Source organism: Choloepus didactylus, chromosome 9 (genome assembly GCF_015220235.1).
Source record: "Choloepus didactylus isolate mChoDid1 chromosome 9, mChoDid1.pri, whole genome shotgun sequence".
NCBI lineage: Eukaryota > Metazoa > Chordata > Mammalia > Pilosa > Megalonychidae > Choloepus > Choloepus didactylus.
The window spans coordinates 82,919,302-82,945,337 of record NC_051315.1 but is presented as its reverse complement, the minus strand read 5'-3'; the positions used below and the strand labels follow the sequence as shown (position 1 = coordinate 82,945,337).

At 39.8% G+C, this 26,036-nt stretch overlaps 1 protein-coding gene across 1 annotated transcript in view; it reads left to right on the top strand.

Moving 5' to 3' along the window:
• Positions 1 to 26,036, top strand: part of TMEFF2 (transmembrane protein with EGF like and two follistatin like domains 2) — a 272,104-nt gene that overhangs the window by 203,665 nt on the left and 42,403 nt on the right. The window contains exons 6-7 of the mRNA XM_037850652.1: positions 976 to 1,124; positions 1,834 to 1,893. Of these exons, the coding sequence (XP_037706580.1) occupies positions 976 to 1,124; positions 1,834 to 1,893 (209 nt within the window). The remainder of the gene's footprint in view (positions 1 to 975; positions 1,125 to 1,833; positions 1,894 to 26,036) is intronic.

Below are 26,036 nucleotides of genomic sequence, written 5' to 3'. Positions count from 1 at the left end.
CTCTTCCCTGCAATTGATGAGTTCATATTCTAAGGCGGTGGTTTGCATGCAAAAAATAACACAATATTCTGAGTAATAAAATGCATACTAAAATACAGAGTATTATAAGAATATAGGAAAAATCAAACAAATTTTGCATTAAAAATGTTTAATTCTTCCAGTTTAGTTGACCAAATTTGCATTAATTCAAATTTCTTTTTAGATTACAGAAAATATATTAAAAGTTATGAGTGGCAAATAAACTTGTATTCATTATTTAAAAATAGAGGCAGAAAAACAGCATTATATATCTGGGAAAGAGGTTCATGGGATAAGCTTCAAGGGACCCATAAAACTTCTGATATTTTATGCAAAGAGTTCTTCATATGAGCATAGTATTTCTCTAGAGAGAGATGTATAGCTTTAATTTGATTCTCATAGGGTTTTGTGGCCCCAAAAAGGTTAAGAACCTTTGTATATTTTGTGTGCATCCTTATTAATGATGAAGAAATTTAACTATTGATTGCATTCCAAACAATTTACCTTTTTTGCTTTTTCTTAACTGTCCTCTGAATCATCTTACTCAAACTTTAACCATTCACATATCTCTAGAAAAGAAGTAACACTGTGATTTTGTTTCAAGAAATTCTAAAGCAGTCTCATGGCTACCTCAGCCTACTTAAATTCTGCAGGCATCAGCATGGAAGTTTGATGTACATTTTTTTTTGAAGTTCCAGTGGCAAAGATTAACTGATTTTCTGAGTTTTCCTTTTTCGTTTTTGTATCCGTTGCTCAGTCATTGGAATTATTTTCTATTAGTTCTGTGTTACTTTTCGTCTCAGGTAGAAAAGTGAAGGAACTTTCCTGGAACGATACAATTCAGTTTTGCCAACTTGCATTTTGCCAACCCAGCAAGTCTTTTACTTTGTGTTTTATTTATAATATGGTAACAACACTATTGATGCTATATATTTTCACGTCTCTTTCTTCCTTTAGGTGCATTTGCAACATTGATTGTTCTCAAACCAACTTCAATCCCCTCTGCGCTTCTGATGGGAAATCTTATGATAATGCATGTCAAATCAAAGAAGCATCATGTCAGAAACAGGAGAAAATTGAAGTCATGTCTTTGGGTCGATGTCAAGGTAATGCTCATACCAAAATTCATTTAAAAGAATGTTTTTAGTCTTTCTGCAGAAATGAAAAGTGAAGATAACTCCTTATTAGGCGGCTATTTCATTTCTGAAAGACTTCTCTGATTTGTAATGGATAGTACAGTCTTCTGTGGTATTTGTGTTGACTATGGGAGTTTGAAGGCCTATCAGCAACAGTCCATATCTTTTTCTGTATAATGAGACTGTGTCTTCACAATGTCATACACACAGAAGTAATATTCAGAAGACAGAAGACATTCTCCTTGCAGAGAAAAAAAAGTTAAAATCCTTTTTTTAGCAAATATTTTAATAATTTATAGTCAACATTGAAATTAAAAGCAGATCACTATTTTTATGTGTTGATTCAGTCAACTTGTTTTAAGTGCATTTTTTAAGGCATGATGATCAAAAACAAACGATTTTTTTTTTTTGCTTTCTGACTTGTTATTCTTTTAAACAACCTACCTCAGTTATAATTGTGAATCTTTTCCTTGTCCCAAATGTTAGAAATCTGTCATTTTTCTATACTATTTGCTTTCAAACAAAAATTGACCTGCCAATATACCTTTGTATAAAGGTTGCTTAGAACTATGGTGTAAAAATGTATCAATCAACAAATTACAATAAAGATAACTATTGTAAGAATATTATAAGTTTGGCATTTGATACCTAATCAATCTTTGTTAATTTTTTAACACAGATAACACAACTACAACTACGAAATCTGAAGATGGGCATTATGCAAGAACAGATTATGCAGGTACATAATTTTCTACTACAAAATGTGAGCACTTCTATAAAAGTCCCAGGGAATCATTGTTTTACCATTGATCCTAATTGAACTTTGCAAAAATTCGGATATGTGTTTGTCTTCCTTTGCTTAGCTTAAGCTTTCAGTAAGCAAGAATGATTTTTTTTTGCCAGAATTAAAGCAATTGTCAAAAATGTCAGTAAGATATAATTAACTTGTTTTGACAGTGCAAATGGTACAAATGACAAAACATTTATCAAATTAATGAGCATCAATGGAAATTAATGCAATTTTTGGCAGTATATTATAATAAATGCAAATGCTCTTGTTTGAATTTTCATAAAAGTCAACAATTAAAAAAGTTTACTAGTCTCTGAAAAGCAAGAAAAGAGAGCTATAAATAGTACTATAAGCTATCTTTATTTAGAAGCAAAGTTTAAAAGATCTGTATACTTTATTTTAAAAACTAATAAACTCCTTTATTTAGAAACTAAAAATAGCTAAAACTAAAAATGCAAAATTATAAAATGTATTACATAAAAATGTAAATCTGATTTAGCAATCATAGAATTTTATTTTGAGGACTATCTCTAGCTAATACAATTTACCTAGTATAAGAAATAATTTATGGGTATGTAAATACAATTTTATCAGGTTACCATATTTTATACAAAATTACAATAAAAACATACAAATACAGAATTATAGAGGTTGATAATGACATTACATAAGGTTCTTTGGTTTGTTTGTTTCTTTGTTTTAAACACAGTTTTCTATTTAGCTATTAAGCATTGGAACTAGATCTATAGCTGATATCCAAACAACCAAAAGTAATTGCTTCTCATCTTTCACAATATATATTACCACTCATTCTTTCTTTCTGAAATTGTATTACCTTTAACAATATTTCTGAGTTTATATTTATATAGAAAAAATAAATCTGGGATAAATTGAAAATAAATTTATTGTTAATCCTGTTTTACTTATGGTTACCTCAAATCTTTTAGGATTTGCAAATGATTAAATGGTTTTTTATAATTTTCAGTTCTTTATCTTCATGTTTTTGAACATCAATATAAAATTTTTAATGTGCTGAAAGCTCAGTAATATAGAAGATGATACATGGAAAAAAATAATTTTTGATAGTAATTCTCAAAATGTCAAGGAGATATGTTAATAGGTGTTCCTTGAAAAGAGTAGCCCAGTTACCAAATAAGTTGGGTGGAACCCAGCTAAACAAGTGGATCCTTTACCCCAGAACTCTTCACTCCTCACAGCCCTTTTGAGCACTACAAAATCTCTAAGAGGAATGCAATAGGCATCTCTTTTTTTTTATTTTGTGTTGTGGAAAATTTCTAATACACACAGATATAAGCTGAGTATACTAACCCCACATGTACTCATCATCTAACCCAGTACATCAACCCACAGACAACCCTGCCTTGTTCCCATCCTCTTTCACCACTTCCATATGATGTTGAAGCAAATCTCAGACATAACATCATTTCATTCATAAATACTTTAGTATGCATCTCTAAAGAGGAATCCTCTTTCAGCAAAATCACAATACCTTTATCACACCTGCAAAGACTTTTGTATAATTCCTTGTAATACACAGTTTCTATTGAATGTATCTGATGACTAACACATTGTTCATGGCAATACTAGTGTTTCCAAGAACACACTTCACGATGCTCTATCCGTAGGGTAAATATTAAAAGTAATAGATGATAATTATGGAAAATCAAGGTCTGAGGCTAATAAAATACATTTTAAATTTTAAATGAAATTAAATTAAAATTTTATTATAAACAATAACTATATCTTGATGGTATTTTAAGTCACTAACTGGCATATTTTATTGTTTACTCTAACCTAAAAAATTTGGAGATTTCATAAGGATCTCACTTCTATACAAGGTGTAGCTTATTTAACTGAACTTAAAATATATTTTTGTCTGTTTTATAAACTAATTCATTTGGAAAAATCTTCAAAAATATAACATTATCTGAATGTCTTCTCCATTGAACCATCCGTCATTGAGTTCATAGGAAAAAATCAAGCCTCTCCCTAAGAATTTGTCCCTGAAACAGAACTCTCAAGTTGGTCAACATTAATATGCAAATATCTGTGCATTTTTAAAAAGTGTACCAGTAAATATAATACAGTCTACAGCTCTCTCAGTGTCATCCCATATTGCACCTTAACAGTTTATTCATTTTCGAAGAGATTCAGGGATTGAATTTGATTCCAAATTGAATTCATATTTGGATTTGGTTTCAAACAGATAATCTCTGATTTTCTGTTTTAATGCTTTTAATTGAGTTATTGTTTCCCATCTTGTCTCTTTATTGGGCGTAGGAAGGAAAGAGAACTTGTTTTCATATAAATGCAAATGAAAAAATATTCAGATACTCAGTGTGGTCCAGGGGCTTATAGTTTGACATCAGAGTTATTTGGTAAATCTCAAAGAGAACCATTAAGATTAAAATAAAGTTTAGAAACACTTTTGTTGAAATCTGAAATTAGGACAGCAACAAGGATAATGTTGATTGAAATCTGCAGTTCCTTTTTAAACACTGATTACATATTTTAAAAATGTCCTTCTTGGGAATGAAACTGTGCTGGCATAATCCATGCAAGAGTTAGGAGTATTTTATCATGAGTTACTTTGATATCAACCAGATCATTAGAGAGGGATGGTATTTCCCAATGATTTAACCAAGAACTGAAGACATAGTGACTCTCAAAACCAGTTTTTATTTTTATTTTTATTTCCCAGGCACACAGTTATCTTATAAACTGCTTCTGTGCTAGTCCTTTTTATTCAGATCAGTTTCTTGCTGGAGGGGATTATAATAACAACAATGACATTTGTATAGGGATTTATCATTTACAAAGTGTGCTTCCACCTTAAATACCTAATTTATGTCTCACCACCACCCTACAGCATGTAGCACAGATATGCCAATTTACAAACAAGAAAACAAAGACAGAAAGAATAAATGAATTAACTAATGTTACACAATTTAAAATTCACCGAGTCAGAAATTCACCTAGATTTGCTGACTCCAAATCTCATACCTCTTCCAATTTACCATTCAAGGAAAATGCTTATAAACTTTCCTTTTGGCTTCCCTACTGTTGTAATGGAGACCTTCACCATGTCTCATTCTCAAGAGCATACTTGGGGTAAAACAGAGAGTAGCAACCAGGCAAGAAACGCCATTGGCTGGGTCCCCTTCCTGGGTGCTGCATTCTTCTCCCACCCTCCTGTCCTCCACCCCCATAACTCTGTAAGGTAGACATTGGCCCTGAGCTCTCTATGCAGAAATGTGTATCAGCTATGTGCGTGCACACACACACAAGCACATAAGTGCTGCTGAGTTATCTTAATATGCCTTAAGACAATGATGCTGTGAATTTTTACCTTCTTCCCCATCCCACACATATACCTGCGTACATACATCCTCTCATTCTGACCAAAGGAAAGCAAGAATTGGAATTTAATGTAGATGCCTTTATCTTCCTTGATGCTTTTATTTTTAATAAGATTTTATACAGTAGTCACGTTTCTTAGCCTTTCCAATCTTTTAATAGTTATTTGCATTTTCCTGAATTTTGGAACACAAGTTTTGGATAAGTTAAACAGAACCAAATGGAGGGCGAGAGCCAGCATGTCATTACCTTCTTAATTTCTATGAAAATTCCCCAAGGAAGAAAAACAAGAACTGTGTGACTCACATTCCTAGAAGTTTTCTATGAGCTCACGGCTAATTTAATGTCACATTCACTTACCTTGATAGACAAACATTCCCTCCCATCAGAGGGAAGTAACCGTCTTAACACACTCTCATTTTTTCTTCATATGTCCTTAATGCTATAGATTTAAACCCCCTACCAAATCCTCTTTTTTGGTCTCTCTGAGCCTACCTTAAATCTATTAAAACAAGAACACACATTTCTAATTATAGAAACAAAGACACCATTTAAATCCTAAATTTAAAAATAAATGTGCTCTCATTTTTGCTACCATTTCAAAGAAAAAGACTCCAGTAAGGACCAGCAGAGGTTGAATTATATAAAATAAATGCAAACTAACTGAACGATGCCTCCAACAAAACAAACATATGCCGTAGACAAGAGCGAAGGAGCTTTCCCAGAGCTGTGAATTCCTTGATTCTCACAGGCGTAGACTGTTAGGGACACTAGGAGGCCTAAGAATTTGCCAAATCATCACCTCCGTGTTACTTTCTAGTTTTATCTGACTCAGGGTCTCTATTCTGTCCCCTCTCCTTAAATGAGAAAGAAGGCATTAATTAGTCTTGAATCAAGAGCTTTGGATTTCTTTGTTTCAAGGCCAAGTAACAGGGTCTGTTACAGGTATGCAAAAGAGGCCGTTTAAATGTTACTTTTCCATCCTCAGTCTAGGATTGAGCTTAGAAATAGCCCTGTCTCTTCACCTGCAGAAAGGCTCCGAGAACACAAGTTTTAGAAACCACAAAACTAGGGCTTTCAGAGCCTTCTGTTATTTCAAAATACAAATATTTAAACTTCTGGAAGTTTTTTTAAAAAAGCAAATTCTTTTTACCTCTTGAAATGTGTGACATTTTCTTAAAAATATATATCCTTCACATATCTTATAATGGAAAAAGGAAGAAATTGTTGATGTATTTTGTTTTTCTTCCTCTTGTAAATGCATTTTTGGATTATGTTGCTTTTCTGTCTAAAAGCCTGGTCATGCTTCAGAAAAAAGTGACTACATAGTTTTTCAGCAAAAAATATACTTAATTTTATAAGTTGTTAGATGTAAAAGCAAACAAAAAATAAAACAGCAACAGAGACTATTGCAGTTACTGCATTTAGCCCTAAGCTGCTTTGCAGCCAATGTAAAAAGAGAAATTATGTTGATCAATTCATTTAATGAATATTTATAGAGTTCCTGCTATATGCAAGCCACTATTCTGGGCTCTACAAAAGTGAACTGAAGTCTCTGCTGAAAAGGAGCTTCAGTTTTTGTTATCTGATAAAAAAAAAAAAAAAGAAAGAAAGAAAGAATCAGTTCAGAGACCAAAGACAAAGTTTCTCTGATACTATGGTGTACAACAAATATTTAGCTGTCCGGCGCTGCCCCGCTCGGTCCCCGGTTCCCGGCCGGCGAGGGGAAACAGGGAAGGAGAGAGAGAGATGCAGACTGCGCGAACTAACCTGGTCATGAATCACGACTCGAACCACACGGCAGTTGTGAAAGCAAGCCCTTTACTACAGCTAGATGAACATTCTGTGTTACTGGTTCCCACACGGGGCACGGCGCCTCGTGGGAGAGCAGCCTCGATGTGGCCGTCAGGCACGGCTCCTTGTGGGCTGTCTCACCCTACCCCGTCCGGGTAAGACCTTTTATACACAATTAACAACCAATAAGCTTCTAGGCTAGTATCGCGTATACAGGATTTCGATTGGTAGGAGCGGGTGGCGGATACATGCGTCACTATGCGGAAACAGGATGCAGGCGCCATCTTGGCTCACTCGATGGGCGGGGGTAACTCTAGAGCAGGCTGCAGCGCATACGCTAGGCCCGATTCGGGAGGCGGCTTTCCACATCTCCCCCTTTCTTATTTATTTTTGACCCAGTGTCTCCAGTGATGAGCGTGCTCCCGTGAACCCAAATGGTTCACAACCTCTTTGGTGCTTTGGGGAGTCTGGACTAGGCCTCAGCCATCCAGCGGCGGAGCCTCTAGCACCAACCAGAATGCTCACGTCATATGGAGACCGGAGAGTCCGTAAGCTGGAAGCAACGTGACTCTCCCTGCAGTGCTTTGCCTGGCAACTGGGGAACAACGACGGGGGCAGGAACAGTAGTAACCAGAGTCGGGGGTGTCACTAGGTGTCTCTGTGCAATGGCTAGGGTCCAGTCTGGCCACAACTAGGACTCTGCCCTAGAGACCCACCTGAGACAAAATTATGACTACTGGTGTCGCCTTTTACACCCGAGAAACAGCCATGCGATTCGCTACAAATTTTGCTCCAAAGCGCCCCACCTGAGGCGACCAGGAAGGGGTATGGTTAATAAATCGGTCACTATCGGGGGTAACAGAGGTGGGAGTCATAGCCATCATAGTGGTAACACGCAATTGCTGCTGCGCTTGAAACAGGCGTTCTAGCAAACATTTAACAACGACTAATCCCACCAATAATCCCACTGCAATGAGGATCCAATTAGTTAAATTGGGCCAAGAGAACCAGGAAGAAACACTGTGCAATAGTTTCTGTAGAACCTCGCCTAACCCGGAGAGATCGACTTTAACGGGTTTTAACTTGATCCCCCCAATTGTGTCTAAACTAGATTCCACCTGTTGGGAGAGATTAACAAATTCAGGAAAATATGACCTTTTCAGCCAATCAGAGACTCTGGAAATGCTTCCGGTCACGTTGGCCCTGACAGGAGTGACACAGAGTTTAACCGTAAGCCACCGGGTGTCACATGTTTGCTGAAGCACTCTCCAGAGTCCATCTATTTCCAGTCCAAGTTCATCTATCTCCGCTTGGAGTTTCTGAATGGCCTGGAAATTTAAGTTCAGCATCTGATTGTGGCGGCGTAGCACGTCTCGGGTAAGGTTGACCAAGCCATTTACCGTTTCCATCGTTATGGCGAGCTGCCGATCTGTCCATGCTTGTAGCACAGCCTGCCCGATCGTTGGGACAAACAAAGAGGAAGCTACACTGGCAGCATTCGATAGCCATTCTTTTATGCCTCTTGGACGCCTAGACTTAGAGAAGGGGATATTGTTAAGTGAAACAACTTGAGAAACAGGGCCAACCCAGTCGGTTGCCTTGACGGGGAGCCAGACATAACTTGGGCGATACACTAGGATAGCGGGGCGGCGAGGCATCCGGGTCTTTGGAACGGTTGCAGACTGTAGGAGCAAGCCCTGGAAGGAAAAGGCACCTTTGAGTCTCCTTTTTACTCAAGATCCCTTCACAAGACTGGCGGCTCTTCCCTGTAACGTTAAGAAATTCAAGCAAGACTCCCTTACTTAACTCGCCATTACCAGTTTCACAAGTAGCATTCGCCGCAACTGTGGTGTTGACAACCTTGACAGAGAGGTTAGCAAAAGAGAGGATCAGTGTGTCATTGGTGAGGGGGAAGGACTCGTTGAAGCTTGTGGAGGAAATATAGTTCCACTAAAAAGAAAAAGGCAGATTAGAAGGATTGCTATAGGAGAGCAAAGAACAGAGTTACCGATCCTCTTTTTGGGCAACCGCGGGGTGGTCAGTCCTACTATTATCATCTTGTCGGTCGTCGCCATCATCAGCAGGGTCGGAGGCTTGGTCTAATGGTTCAGGTTGTATATTCGTTGGCGTTTCTGACAGCTGTTCCTTGGCTTCTTCAGGTGATGTCACGGTTCTCACCAGTCTTTCCGGAACCCACACTGGTTGACGTCCTGGTTCCTGGGGAAAAACACAAACAGAGCCTCTGGCCCAGCTGAGCACCGGGTCAGGGCCTTTCCACTGCCCCGACAGGACATCCTTCCAACGGACTAGACCTCTATGCGGAGGACTCGGGGTGGTGTGTTGCAGGGCAGGTGTCATTCCTTGTGAATTTTCGTTTAAAAAATTATATGTGAGCAAGGCTACAGACAGTCGAGCTTTTGGGGACAGGCCGTGGCCTATACCCTCTTTCTGTTTTTTAAGCAAGTCTTTGAGAGATCTGTGCGCTCTTTCAATGATTCCTTGCCCCTGAGGGTTATAGGGGATGCCATGTTTTAATTGGACATCCATGTTGTCACAAAATTTTTGGAAGGATTTACTAGTGTAGGCAGGCCCGTTATCCGTCTTTAACGTCTTTGGCTTACCCCAAGCTGCCCATGCAGCAAGGCAGTGTGCAATGACGTGGGAGACTCTTTCTCCTGGTTCAGCAGAGGCAAATAAAACTTGGGAGCATGTGTCCACCGACACATGTAAGTACTTGATCTTACCATACTCTGAATGATGAGTGACATCCATCTGCCAAGTATCCCCTGGGGTGAGACCCCTAGGGTTGACCCCAACCGAGGGGACTGCTCTCTGCTCTGCACAATTGTTGCAGGCTCGGACAATATCTCGAGCAGCTGCACGTGGTATGCTGAACCGCTTAGCTAGGGTACCTGCGTTGATGTGAAACTTGGCATGGAATTCTCGGGCTTGTTGATACGGTACCAGCGTCGGAAAGATGTGCAGCTGTCGAGTGGCTACATCTGCGCTATGGTTCCCCTGGGCCATAGGGCCAGGCAAACCTGTGTGGGCTCTAATATGGGTTATGTAAAAAGGGTGTTGCCTGGTCCATATAACCTCCTGTAGTTTGGCAAAGAACGTCCTTACTGTAGAGGAATGTTTAACAATGCCCACCGTTTCTAAAATTTGTACAGAGTTCACAACATAAGCAGAATCCGAGACGACATTTAAGGGCTCGGAAAGGCTTTCCAGGACTGCAATGATAACCTGCAGTTCTACCCATTGAGGCTTTTGTGGTTGGAAGAGCACTGTTTTAGGAGTGTCCCCCTCCACACAATACGCCCCTGTTCCAGAGCTGGAGCCGTCCGTGTATACGGTGGGGGCGCCTGCTAGTGGCCTAGGAGAGGTTACTTTGGGAAAAATCACTGGGTGCCGGGTGACAAACTGCAAGAGAGGAGCCTTAGGGAACTGATTGTTAATGGGACCAAGAAATGTACACCGGAGAATGGCCCATTGATCTATGCATCCGGTGAGTATCTCAAGCTGCTGGGAAGAATAAGGCACCCTGAGATTTTTGGGCTGCTGACCGAAATGCTGCACAGCCCTTTTAATGCATTCTAGGGCCAAGTCTGCAACCGCTGTAGGATAGTGCTCTAGGACTTTTTTGGGGGAAACTCCAGGGTGGACCCAGAGCAGCGGCCCCCGCTGCCACAGTACCGCAGTGGGCTGTAATTCTGTCGGCAGCACGCAGGCTTCAAAAGGCTCATCAGGGTCTATTCTCTTCAATGCAGCGCCACTGAGCGCCTGTTCCACCTGGCATAGTGCTCGCCTTGCCTCTGGAGTGAAGCTTCGAGGTGAGTTTATATTAGAATCCCCCTTCAACAGGTCGAACAAAGGTGTTAGTTTGACATTGGGTATTTTTAGGTATGGACGGATCCAATTGATATCCCCCATGAGTTTTTGTAGATCATTGAGAGTGTGTATATTGTCTAGCCTGAGAGACACCTTTTGGGGGGAAACATGAGTGGGTGCGACTTTCGCCCCCAGGAAAGTGGTAATGTCAGTCATTTGGATTTTTTCAGGGGCAATCTCTAGGTTAGCTTCTCTAAGACTAAGGACTAAATGTGACAAAACTGTTTTAAGAAGATCTGTGTCTCTATGGGCTAAGAGAATGTCATCCATATAATGGATGATTTTCACTTGAGGGAACTGCTGCCGAGTGCTAGCTAGCTTCGCAGCGACATACAGCTGGCACATGGTAGGACTATTAGCCATGCCTTGGGGCAGGACTGTCCATTCAAAGCGTTGACAGGGCTCCTCTTGATTACTAGAGGGCACAGTAAAGGCAAACTTAGGGGTGTCTTCAGGGTGGAGCGGAATAGAAAAGAAGCAATCTTTCAGATCTATGATGAAAATCGACCAGTGCTCCGGTAATGCCGAGAGGAGGGGCAGTCCCATCTGAACGGGCCCTAAAGGCTCCATGCAATCGTTAATAGCTCTTAGATCATGTAGCAGTCTCCATTTACCAGATTTCTTTTTTATTACGAATATAGGGGTGTTCCACGGTGACGTGGAAGGGGCGATATGGCCCTTTTCTAGTTGTTCTGATACTAGGGCGTGCAACGCTGCAAGTTTTTCCTGTGGCAAGGGCCACTGAGGCACCCACACCGGAGCCTCGGTTTTCCATTTTAGTTTTATAGGTGTGGGTGGGAATCTCTCCTCAGTGGCCCCTATGAAAAACCCAAGCCTCGTCTGTCAGACTTGGGGGCAGCTTGTATAGGCTCCGCACGTCCGTGCAGTGAAGCTCCTAAACCCTTGCCGGGGGTATACCCCATTTCTTTTAGCAGTCGCTTAGAGGTTGGGGAGTAGCCGCTAATTAAAGTAACGTCCATTTGGGTCAGAATGTCTCTTCCCCACAAAGACACAGGCAGGGCTAATACATAAGGCTGGAAACTGCCTTGGTGTCCTTCTTCATCGGCCCAATGAAGGGCAGCTGCACTGAGCATGGGCGCTGAAATTTGGCCTATTCCTCTAATGGGCTCTTCCGCCCTGCTCGTTGGCCAGGTGGGGGGCCATTCTTGTTGTCTTATGATAGACCGATCGGCCCCTGTATCGAGCAGGCCCAAGAAAGATCTGCCTTGCACCTTAATGGTTAGCATAGGTCGAGACTCCAGGGACATATGGAGTCCCTCAAAAATCGCTCCACTGGATCCGAACCCTTTTTCCCCTCTCTGTCTGATTCTGCTTGGAAAGACTGCATGTAAGCTGGGTAAGAGCAGGAGCTGCGCCAGCTTATCACCTTCTGCAATGACTAAGGTGCCCCGCTGAGATTGAACCATAACTTGGGCACGGCCTGTGAAATCTGAATCTACAAGTCCTGGTATAACTGTTAATCCTTTCAGGGCCGTGGATGCTCTTCCCAATATGAGCCCTACAGTACCAGCCGGTAAGGGCCCCTTGAAGGAGGTCCCTACTAACTGGACACCCATGGAGGGGGTTAGTACGAGTCTGGAGGTGGCACAGAGGTCCAGTCCTGCTGAGCCGGGGGACGCACGAATTTGATCGGATCCTGTGTTGTCGAATGGCATGCAAGGGGGTCCGTCGAAAGGGCGGACCCCCTCTTCCCGTTTTTTGGAATCTGCTCGGGGCGGCCAGAGAGGCGTCTACCCTGCGCATCGAAAACCGATTTACAGTCTTCTGCGCGGTGGGGGCCTTTGTGGCAACGGCCACACGGCCTGGTTGCTGCACCTGGTTCGCCAAACCGTTGAGTGGCAGGGGGTTGACGTCTATTGGGACAATCTCTCTTAAAGTGCCCTGATTGGCCACAGCCATAGCACCCGTTAGACTTTGCCCCTAAGGTTCTCGGGCTTTTTGTAGCCACCTGTAGGGAGCTGGCTAGCATGGCAGCTAGACCTGCATTAGTTAAAGGGCTGCCAGCATCTCTACAGAGCCTGACCCACTCTGTCAAATTTTTTGCTCTGTTTTGTGCCAGGATAACTTTGCACTCCTTGTTGCACTGCTCAAAAATCATTTGCTTAACCACAGTCTCTGCTACTCCTGGATCTGAGAAGATTCTCTCAGCTGCGGTTTGCATCCTGGCTACAAAATCCGCAAATGGTTCTGTGGGGCCTTGGTGTATATTGCTGAGTGAGGCCTGAGCCTCTCCCTCACCTGTTAGCTTTTTCCAGGCACCCACAAAACAGCGGAAGATCTGGGCATAGACCTCTTGTGGGAAACCCGTTTGGTTCTGGGCATGGGCGCCTCTCCCCAACAGCATGTCAGCATTCCACCCGCCACGTCTCCCCGCCGCATTCCTTGCGGCCTGCTCTTCAGCTAACTCCTCAAACCATGCTTTCCAATCTATGAATCGGCCTGACGGCAAGCAAGCACGGGCTAGCTGAAAAATATCTGCGGGTGTATGATTTAGAGCAGAGAGGTTCTCGATCATGTTCAAGGTATAAGGGGCATTGGGGCCATACTGATGGACGGCCTGCCTCAATTCCCTCAATAGTTTGTAATCATATGATTCGTGCCGATTGCCACCTTGGGGATTGATAATAACCGGGTACATTTCTGAGACTGGCTGCGGCTCAAGTGGCTGGTAGCCACCCAGCATGCCAAAAGGTCTAAATGTTGTGAAAGGGTTCCATCTCCAGAAATGTCTCCCACCACTACCTAATGGCAAAGGGTCCTGAGGGCCTGTATACTCGGGCGGGGGGTACGGCAAAGGTTGCCCCTCCCCTGACCGACCCATCGGGGTTTCCGGGTCTGGCAGCAAAGGATAATTACATTTACTGGGCATGGCCACTAGAGGGAGCTCTCGGCGAGGTCCTTTGGTGGGACCGCCCAAGGCGTCAGTTGGGAGCTGGGGTGTCCCTGGGGGTGCAGCGGTAGACATTGGCGGGGCGGAAGGCCGCACGGGTGTGGCGGGAGGCTCCTCCCACTCAATTAGCGGGGATGCTTCCGCCTTCTCGTCAGTATCGCTATCTGACTCTGAGTCAGAGTCACTGGACTCCGGCGGTTTGCCCTTACAGGAGCCGTCCGCTGACGAAACTGACTGGGTTTCTTGGAGCGCGCACCGTGCTTCTTGCAAGACAGAGGACGGGCTTAGGCCGGTAGCCGATTCTAGTTCAAGGACCGCACGGACGGTCTCCCATATGGGTACTAGAATCGGGTCCATACACACGCCCGTCTGGCGCGCTCGGTCTATGTCGCGACCGAGCTTCATCCAAGAGGGTAGGCTAAGGCTGCCGGTGCAGGCAAACCAAGGGGCAAAAGTATCAACATCATCAAGAAAACGCTGAAGGGAGCTTTTCCTGACCGAGATACCCCGTTGTTTCAAAAGGTTCTTTAAGGGAGCTAAGAGAGGTGAACTTCCGGACTGCCCCATGATTGCAGTCGGCACTATACTTCAGTCACTCGGAGAGCTCTTCCGAGTCCCCCGGGGTCACCTGAAAACCCACGGGCCCTAACTATCATGTAATAAGACGCACTCACCTTCTCGCGTTGATCAGGCGCGGGAAGTCCGCCATAAGCTCGACGCGCAGCGCTGCTCTCCTCACAGAGGGACCGTCGAGAGCGAGGCAGGAGGAGGAGCTTCCCCGTACGGGCCACCACTTGTCCGGCGCTGCCCCGCTCGGTCCCCGGTTCCCGGCCGGCGAGGGGAAACAGGGAAGGAGAGAGAGAGATGCAGACTGCGCGAACTAACCTGGTCATGAATCACGACTCGAACCACACGGCAGTTGTGAAAGCAAGCCCTTTACTACAGCTAGATGAACATTCTGTGTTACTGGTTCCCACACGGGGCACGGCGCCTCGTGGGAGAGCAGCCTCGATGTGGCCGTCAGGCACGGCTCCTTGTGGGCTGTCTCACCCTACCCCGTCCGGGTAAGACCTTTTATACACAATTAACAACCAATAAGCTTCTAGGCTAGTATCGCGTATACAGGATTTCGATTGGTAGGAGCGGGTGGCGGATACATGCGTCACTATGCGGAAACAGGATGCAGGCGCCATCTTGGCTCACTCGATGGGCGGGGGTAACTCTAGAGCAGGCTGCAGCGCATACGCTAGGCCCGATTCGGGAGGCGGCTTTCCACATTTAGCATAGCTATTTTAACAGGGCATCACTGGAAAACCTAGAATGCATAAAAGCTTCATCAATGATTTCTACAAAATATGCTAGGGACTCTATATGGCTGGGGATTTTTTAAATCATTTTTTGTTAACGTTATAGAGCATGGCATTAAAATATGCATAAGTCATTGATAGTGCTTCTCTGTCAGACAAAGTAATGAGTTACATTAAGTGTTTTTCCAAATTGGGGAAAAGAAAAAGCACTGAAAATGTCGAGGAAAATGGCTATGGGGAAAATGTTCAGCTTATCAACAGCAAGAAAACTGGGGGAGTCTGAAATAAAGATAAAGAATACATAGTTATTATATATTTACGTAACTATAGTACTTGGGAACAGGCGTGTCCCCTGATTTAGGTGGCTGTTAATGAGAAAGGTAAGCCCTGGGTTGTCTTCAGCTTTGACGTGGAGCCAGGGTCTTCCTAGCTCTAGGTACAGGCACGCCGGCAGCCCATGTATTGACTTACTGACCTTTACACTGTGCTAGCTGACCATGTCTTGTAACCTTTAGGAAGGACTAATTTTCAGGAAATTTTCCATTTGGAAGCACATTTCTTACCTTGAAGGAATAATTTAGATATTAAGCTCAGTTCTGAATTATGGAAGAAAGATACCAGAAATATATATTTAAACCAAGTCCTATCCATCTTATTAGTATTCTATTAGCCCATTCTTCCAGCCTGAAAGGAAACTGACATCTTGAAAGGGTAGCTAGATAATCTGCATGAATAGTCAGAGTAACTTGTTCTCAGTAGAAGCCATTGCCATTTACAAGGTCTTTTCACATATATTGTCTTCTTCAGTCTTCACAACAGAGATGTGAGGTAGATATTATATGCATTTGACAGGTGAGAAAATGAAAGTTTAGAAAGATTAAATAAAAAAGAGTGCTTCATAGCGTGGAGGTCCAAATCATCATTGCTAATTCCAGAATATAGCAAAGTCTGACTGGTGAAGGGCCAGGAGAGAAGCGGCACTGCCCAGCATTCTTAGGGGCTTTGGAAGTGACCCAGCATCCTGAAGGTTAACCCTCGGGAGTTCCAGACGTGTTTCCCCACAATGTCTACACTGCTGTGAAATGTTCCAGACTTACTCTTCTTTGAACTAATGTCTATATGTTATAAGCATTCCATAAGGGCTATGTTGTTTGGTTTAAAATTTTCCCAGTTTTATTTCCTAGAACCACATAGACAAGAAAAACAAAATGCAACAGTGTTTGCTACCATGTAATTCTGTATTAACAGAAAGAAAAGCTTACTAACCCATTTGCCATACTTTGTAGTTATACAAAGACCAACTCACATATCTCATTTGTTCTCATGTCAAACCAACAAAACAAATACTAGGGAAAATAAAATCGTACCTCAGAAAGGCTAAGTGGTTGACCCAGATCTGGACACAACATTTTGACATACTGACCACCCACCAATGCAAACAGGAAACTTGTTTGATATATCTAATATTTACCTCAATTGTTCTTCCAGTATGCATACACAGATATAAATGTCAAGTGGCTTCATATTGTATTTATAACATAAATTAATTCAGTCATGTGGCAAAATCTACATTTAAAATGGATGCTTTTTCCATTTGCTCATGAACACAAGGAACACTTCATCAGAAAGCACGTTATGTCTAGGCCAATAATTTGATCTGTAGGAAATAAATAAATAGCAGCAAATGCAGGCAGCAGCTTGTAGCACAAATATTGGTGTCAACAGTGAAATAAATAAAAATGTTTGCCCAGGCTGTTATAGTGCCACCAGACCAGTCTAGAATATTTAAGCCCTGGAAATGAATTAAGATGTCAGATTTTCTCAATATTTCTGAGGAAAAGTGTCTCAATTCAAGTATTTTCCCCTCTGGGATTTACATTAGAGTGCTGCAAAATTCATAAAGCTTTCTATGAAGTCGAACTTACAATTTTTCCTGCTCTCTTGAACTTCTGTGCTTTCATTGTTTCCCCATAAAATCATGTAGCCAGTCATCTGTAATATTATGTTCATGGTTATAGATAAACACGGAAATGGTATTTGCAATACAGATGAAGATTTTCTACTGAAGAGTTGCCTTGGGCCCTGGTAGACACTCTGCAAAACTTTGTGTTCATACCCTAGTTCATAAATGCATCCTGCATCATTTATGTGCACTTTTTCCTATTTGAAATGCTCTTTTCTGAAACAAAGTGTTCACCCTGAGGTATTACTATCTACCTTTCTCTTCCAGAAATGTATGGCAGCCTGTTCAGTGGTTAAAGCCATGAAATCACGCAGGATTGAGTTCAAACACTGGCCATGCTATTATTGATTATTTGACCTCAAACTCCTTAATTAAACTTCTCAGCCTCAATTTTTTCATCTGTTCAATGGAGACAAGTTTTCTCCCATGAGGTTGAAATTTGAATTAAAAGACATTATGTAAAGCATTAGCAAGCAACTAACGAGCTCTCAAATAAACAGTAGCAATTGTTACTACTTTCCTTTTGGTCTGACAACTGAAGAGAATTTATTTTTATAGAAAAAAGTATACATTGTATATGATATAGTCTGTCCATATGCTATGCATTCAGAGTTTTTATACATATACTACCATTTATGGTCTCAATTACAAGGTTTTTTTTCCCCCTTCCCATGTCATATAGCAAATTATTGCAAGAACTGTTGGCTGGCTTTTTAATTCATCTATAAATAAATATTTATTGAGTACCTACAATTTACAAGTCTTCAGCTCAGTGATGTATCTAAATTATCACATGGCCAATTTTTCAATTTTCCTCCAGTCAACACAGTAGTATATTTTGGCTGCTGAAAATAATATAATCATCACACTATTACAACATGTGATTCAAATGGAAGTTTAGTGAGAGGACATAACATCAGACAGAACTGTATGATGGCAACATTTATATTTTTTTTTATTTAACCTTTAAAATTAGTTGTTTATACCCCAGGGTATATGTTTGAAGGACCTACACATTCATTGCTTAAAAGAAACCTTTGTAATATGTAACCGTAATTGTGGGGAGGTGTCAAGCAAAAATCACATGAACACATTGTATAGGAGTTTCTATCTTTTTTTTGTAAAACATTATTTCCACTCAAAAATGTAAGTATCCACGGGCCAGTAATCAACACACACATACACACACACCTTAAAGAGGCAGAACATTGAGGGCAAAACAAATGTTTTCAACAAAACTTATAATTGAGAAAAGACAGGTCTATTTAGCAAAGGAGGCAAAGAAGGAAAAGCTATTTGAGCTCAAACATCTAGATATTGCTAATGAAAGTACCATATTTCTCCATCTCAACTCAAATTTTTACTGCAAGCATGTAATTTCTATTCCTAAGAAGAGTGGCATAAATATGGGGAAGAATATATGAAACTGAAAGAAGTAGGATATGTCCAAATGTTCTGTATAATTTCAAGACACATGAAAGTAGTAAATAGAATCATACCCCAAATATATGAACCCATATTATTATCAAGAACATTAAATATTCATTTCTCACATCTCAACTATTTGAGACAATGTACAAACATAATCAACTAAAATACTTTTAAATATCTGTGAAACTAAATCTCTCAAAGAAACTGCAGTTTGAAATGCTGTTACTTATTTCTTTGGCCATAGCTTGTTTCCTCCAGTTATTCATTTGGAAAACTCTTAGAGTTTTATTATGAACTCAAATATAATCAAGAAAAATCTAATTCATGAACCAAACTTCAGGCAGAGCAGTGTATGGGGATCATGGGAATCAGTGAAAAAGCTTGGAGGAAATGGTGGCCTAGAAATCTGGAACAGTAATAAGGAGCACAGAAGGCAATGCTACACCTCTGAATCCTGAGATACAGACAAATGGAATAGAGAATATGTCCACCTTCTGAGAAGGTTGAGGTATTTCGTATTGTACTGGTTTGCTAATGCTGCCATTATGCAAAATACCAGAAATGGATTGGCTTTTATAAAGGGGGTTTATTTGGTTACACAGTTACAGTCCTAAGGCTATAAAGTGTCCAAGGTAAGGCATAGACAATTGGGTACCTTCACTGGAGGATGGCCAATGGCATCTGGAAAACCTCTGTTAGCTGGGAAGTCACATGGCTGGCATCTGCTTGCTTCCAGGTTGTGTTTCAAAATGACTTTCTCCAAAATGTCAGTGTCAGCTTCTAACAGCCATCTTCAAAATGTGCCTCTCAGCTGCAGCTCCTCCAAAATGTTACTCTCAGTTACTCTCTCCAAAATGTCACTCACAGCTATACTGAGTTCCTTCTGTCTTTGAGCTCCTTTATAGGACTCCAGTGATCCAATTAACACCCACCCTCAATGGGTGGGGTAACACCTCCATGGAAATTATCCAATAAAACATTTCATTCACAGTTGATTGAGTCACATCTCCATAGATACACTCAATCAAAGAATTCCAATCTAATCGACACTACAACATCTGCCTCCACAAGATTGCATCAAAGATAATTGCATTTTGGGGGCCATAATACATGCAAACCAGCACAGGTATCATCAGAGAAAGCTAAAGCTTTAATATGCAAGAAGAGAGATGAGATTTTCAGTGAAGTGAATGAGGATAGAGGGGAACTTGCCTATTATAGAGCACATTTCTGGGTGAGCCTTGGGATGGGTTTGGAAGTTAGGGACAGAGAGATAGGCTTAGTTAAAAGTAGAGAAACAAAAAGGGCCATGAATCATGAGTATGACGGTTCAAAGGAGGATGGGTAACTGGGACAGGACAGGGCAAGCATTACCTTCTGGATATTGACTAAATTCATGATAGTCCCAGGAATGACTCTCAGGCTCCTAGAGAGTCTAAATTTTCAACACACCAAAAGTAGGCTACCCCTCTTCAGTGATCTCAAATTAACCAAACTCAATGGCTATGGATTGATTTGCAATAAGAAATGAATTACCTGGAGGACTTGTGTCCCTTGGCCAGTACATTCTCTTACTGGAGTTGAGTTCTCTGAGGTGCCCAGTTATAATCAAGACACTTAGCGAGCATGATTAGAGCATATATTCTGTAGATGTTTAACATATCAAGTTAAGACAACTTGATGAAAGCCTCTACTCAATAGGGGTACTCTTGTCCTCAAGTTAGAATAGATAAGAGGTGTCCTGGCCAGGACCTCCTCTCCGTGGTCAGGACGTGCTTGAACACTATCGGCCTGTGTAACTCTTATTCTGCTCTCCTTACTTCCAGGTGCCTCGGGATCTCTCACTTAAATTAAGCTCCTGAGAAATGACAATATTAACACATATCTCAAGTCATACTGTATTGGTAGGTCCTTCTGCATTGTGAAACCTGCACAAGTTTTCACACAAAGTTAACTTTGAAAACCATCCTTTAACATAGAATCCAAAGATATTTGACCAAAGCAAAGAAAAATGAACAATTCTTAGAAAACAAGTTTAATCTTTCAGTATTTTCCCTAGTTAATTCTTAGCACTTAATGCTGACAAATATTCTTTATGGTGACATGGTTAATGTTCAACTTCAAAAAACATAAATAGAATGTGTTTATTGGTCATCTCATACAGAATGAGATAGAGAGTTCTGCTGAGAGTGATTAATGCATTATTAGTATGTGATAGTGTTATGTAATGTTACTACAGAATATACTCTAGGCAAATAAAAAAATCCAATTTTACATCTTTCACATTTTCTGAGGTTCAAAACTGTATATGCCAGGTGTCAGAAAGCCCCCTCCCAAAAGTATTACATTAAAGGTTTCATTTAACAATGGAAACAAAGGTCTCTTCTTTTTTTAGAAGATTAAATAACTTTTAAAAATCATTCAGAAAACACAACCTAAAAGCAAGCCCCATTTTATCCTCCAGAAATTATGTATTCCAGGAAGATCATGTTATTAGTCTACAGAGTTTAAACCAATAAGTGATTAGTATTTTGTCAGGCAGTGCACATCCAAATTCACTTCTGAAGATTGATTGTTCAGGTACTGTCACAGTTATCCTACAAATCTTGCACCACTGGGTTTTCTTCTTTATTTTTCTGTTTTTTGAAGAGCCCTGGGAAAATTGAAGATTTCCAGTTTGAAAAAATCTCTGAGCACATCCTGCTTCTGTCCTCCACTCCTGGCTATCCTTCCATTCCTCACAGTTGGCACAAGTGTCCTTGTCATTGTTCTGATTTTTAATGAAATATTGTTACAGAAGCATGAGAAAGAACCAAGAAGCCACGGAAACTTATTTGTAAAGTAGTAAATAAAGTGTCTACATTGTCTTCTGTATGTAGAACTGTCAACAGCAAACCTAATCATAAGGCATAAAGCATCTCATCAATAATGACAATCAATCATTAACTCTAAATAATCTAAGTAGATTGTCAGTACTATATTCTAATATTCAAACTGGCTGCTTTCTGCAACTTAGCATGCTTCCGAACTGTTCACCTTAGCCAAGAATTGGTATGTGCTCAGAAAACATAATTTATTGTAATGTTATCCTAAGAAAGCCATTATCATCTTCATTATTGTCATGATTATCATCATCATCATAATCACCAGGGAAATAATACCACTGGAGTAGGATCTTTTAGTTCATTCCAAAACCAACTAGAAATTATAAGTGTCTTATCTATTGTTTTGGATTCTCTACAAGGGTATTTTCCACTGAAATGGGTAATCATATTTATTTCTTAATTTCATTTGCATTTTAAAGCAAACCACTTATAAATAGCATTCTGTAGGGGAAAAAAGAAGCATGGAGTAGGCATGCAGAAACTTTTGACTTAGTCTTACCTCTGTCACAAGCTAACTTGTTTAATCTGGAATAGCTATTTAACCTTTCAGGGCCTAAATTTTCCCATCAGTAAAGTTTGAAAAGATTAGATCACTAGGATGCCTTTCTAGCTTTAGGACTTGGGAACTCAGAATATAGCTTTAATTCAGAAATGATGTTTGAACGGAAAGTTGTTGACCATCACTTTATGGCCACAGTTCTCAACTGGAAGCAATTTTGTCCTCACCTTCCCATGCCCTTCTCCACCCTCGACCTTTGGCAATGCCTGGAGATGTTTTTAATTGCTACCAGTGTGGGGGAAGGGAGACTTGCTACTGGCTTATAGTGGAGGAAGAGGCCAGTGATGCTGCTAAACATCCTACAGTGCACAGGGAAGCCCCTGCAGCATAGAATTATCTTATTAAAATGTCAATAAAGTCAAGGCTGAGAAACCCTGCCTTACGGTGTTAGAAATTATGGGAAAGTGTGCATTAGCTTGGATTTAGAGGTTAGGTGGCACTGTGGAGTCCAGGGCTTGCCATCCCTGATCATTTTTAATTCTCCTGAAGCCAAAAAGAGACACAATCACAGACCGAGGACCATTGGCTTAATCTAAGTTTCTTCCCATCTCGCTGTTTCACATACACACATATCCTTTTTTACAAGAAGAAAGGTTGTCCCCTAAATATAAATATCATTTAAGGTTTTGCAAATAGGAGGAAATACTTATCTCTGAAGAGGCTTTTCAGAATGTTACAAATTCACAATAGCCAAAAGATGGAAGCAACCCAAGTGTCCATCAACAGATGAACAGATAAATAAAATGTAGTACGTGCATACAATGGAATACTATTTAGCCATAAAAAGGATTGAAGTGCTGACACTTGTGACATGGATGAACCTTGAAGACATCGTGAGAGTGAAATGTGATATAAGACAAATATTGTATGATCCTGCCTATGTGAAGTACCTAAAATAAGCAAATTTACACAGACAGATAGTAGGTTGCAGGTTACCAGGTGATGGAGTGAGGGGAATGGAAAGTTAGTGCTTAATGGGTGCAGAGTTTCTCTTTGAGGTGATGAAAAGTTTGGGTAATAGATGTTGGTGATGCTTGCAAAATATTGTGAATGTAATTAATTCCACCAAATTGTAGACTGAAAAGTGGTTAAAAAGGGAAATTTTGAGTTATATATATGTTACTACAATAAAAAGTTTTTTAAAAAATTCATCAGGCAAAAAAAAAAATCTACGTTTATTATATTTAATTTGGATACTTTCAGATATCAAAAGTTCTTGAGGAAAGTCTGAGAGTCAAAACTGGATGTCTGATTCTGTTCAGGATTCCTAATTAGTGTTCTCAACCTGGGTTCCTGCTTTGATGTCATTCAAAGTTGTGTCATCTTTTCGTTCACATTAGCTACTCATTACAAATTTTGTGTCAAGTGCTGAACACAACATGTCCTGTTTGAAAGATTTTTAATGATATAATTTGAGGAGAAAATAGCAACCATTCCCAAGTTTCTTTTTATTATCTGGGCACTTCCATAGTAAAAAGCTTAGTAAACCTTGGTTCATAGAAATACACTCAAAACCAAGGGGCTAAATTCTATTAAAGTTTGAAAAACAGTTCTTAAGATCAAAATTGTTGCATTGCTTACAGAAAAAAAAAATGCTTGGCACATCATAAGAATCAGAGTATTTCATGGAAACTTTTATAGCTTAAAGATAAGGGAACCTGAGGAATGTCTCTTAAATGGCAACTTAGTGCTCAATCAGACTGTGACACATTCTTCAGGGAAGGACAGGAACCTGCGATCCTGGTAAGCAGCTCCCAGGCACAGATACTCCTTAGAACAGAGAATAAACCTTGCTGCATTGATTTGCTGTCTTACCTACTGAAATAAAGTTATTGGTTTTGCAACAAGGACAATGAGGATATTTGTTTAAAAAGACAACTTGGAAAAAATAGCAAAGACAACAGGAAATGATAAATGAGCAAGTCTTTGCTACAGTAATTACTTCAGTATTGAAACAAATGAGCAACTTTCACAGCAATGTTATTTTCTGTCTTAGATTATACTACTAACTATTCATACAGTATGTGTGCCAGTGGCCTTTTTACTGCAAAAAAAAAAAAAAAAAAAAAAAAATTCTAAAAAAGACAAGTTGGTAAGTAAACTGTCTTTGAGACATTTGTATAAAGATTTTGAAAAACTAATGATGTCCTTTGTAAAAACAATGTCTCTGAAAGGTGGGATTTTTTTTTTTTTTTCATCTAAAATGGTTTTATGACCAAAGTTAGTCATTAAAAGAAAATACCAAAGTAAATCTTTTTGGTATAGACAGATAAAATGCCACACAATTACAGCATCTATTTATTGAATATAATTCTGTATATGATTTGTTAATTCTGTATTGAAATGTTTTGGTTTTGTGGAAGACACACTAGATAAAAAATCAAAAGACCTACATTCTAAACATGACTGATTGACTTACAAAAGTCATGTCATGTGGGAAAGTCTCCTAACCTCTCTGAGATTCTTTAAAATAAAGATTATATCTTTTCTGCCTTTTTCACATGTTTTGGATATGAAAACCCATTGTGAGATGTAACTCTCCAGGCAGTTATAAGGAATTATTATTGGCACAAATAGGGTATGAATACTCCTCATCCCTAAAATATTTTCCATATTGCCATCAAAGGTTTAGTTATTTTCCAGATTGAAGTAATTATTTTATTTGGATAGCATAATTTGATCTAATTTTAACAAAGTGCAAGCTGAAGACTTTTAAATTCTAGATTGCCACTTTCCCATTTCTTTGTATGGGTGTATTAGCAGTGTGATATGAAAAAATCAGAAGACAAGATGAATGGGCTCAATATTACCTTAACTATATATATAAAGCTTCTAATTCATGACTCAGGTTGTTCTGTTTCCCACGGATTAACTTAGGTCTTGTTCAAACTCAAACTCCATTTTCCAAAACCACAAAAGCTGTTGGATCAACCATTCATATTATTATAATGATGTTTTACATTAACATGTTCCTAATCAATGGAAGAGTTCATTAGACTCAACATATATAGAATATTTCAGAATTTGAGTGAAAATTCTTGAAGTCTAAAAATATTATTTGACCTTTTTAATGAGAAATCTATTTGAGGATTTGAGCTAAAGGAAAATTCAAATGCAACCATCTGCCAATTAAATTGTGAGTTACTAAGGAAAGCATACTGCAGATAAGACATACCCCATCATTCCCACTGTTTGGTATGGGTTTTACCCATTGAGATATTTCATCAATCAATACAGACATAAAACTTCCCTAGTACCAGCAAAGGAGGGATTTCAAGTTCCATCTCTTATCCTTTCACAAAAAATAACTTTCTGGGTAAACAGAAAATAAGTAAGTAATCTAGCCACTTACATTTATAAAGAATTGAATTCTAAAATTACCCCAATATAAATGAGGCTTTATTATGTATGGAGATTTCTTCAGAGAAATAAATTTCCTAAGTTTTCTTGATCACCCCCAATATGAAAAAGGAAATGCTTTCTTTTAATTTGAAAAGTTTTTTTTTTTTTTAATTAGGTCTTGATTTCCAAGGTTGTCCTTTATTCCTTAGAAAAAAAAAAAAGAAAAAAGAAAAAGAAAAAGTTTGGAGTTTACCTCCATAGCTGATATTTTCTTTCCATAATATTTTTAGTAGGTAGACTACTCAGGATTTAGCAGAATGCGTCTACAAACTATTATTAGATTTTGTAATTAACTTTGAGCCTTGAAATAGCATAGTTCATTCACTGCCTTATGTGACATTTTAAAAACCTGACCAAAGAGTATTATTCTTTGAAAAGAAAGCCCTTTCTCACTAGTTTCAGCATTTAGAAACAATATTGCATTCATGTGAATCAGAAAATCGTAAAATCTGAAATGAATGTAAACATTAGGCAGATGATCTCACCTCTCATTTCCTGCCTTAGTCTTGAACTGCTTCTTAGGAGTAGTTCTTAATATACACTCAAACATTGAGTTCAGGCACATCCCAAA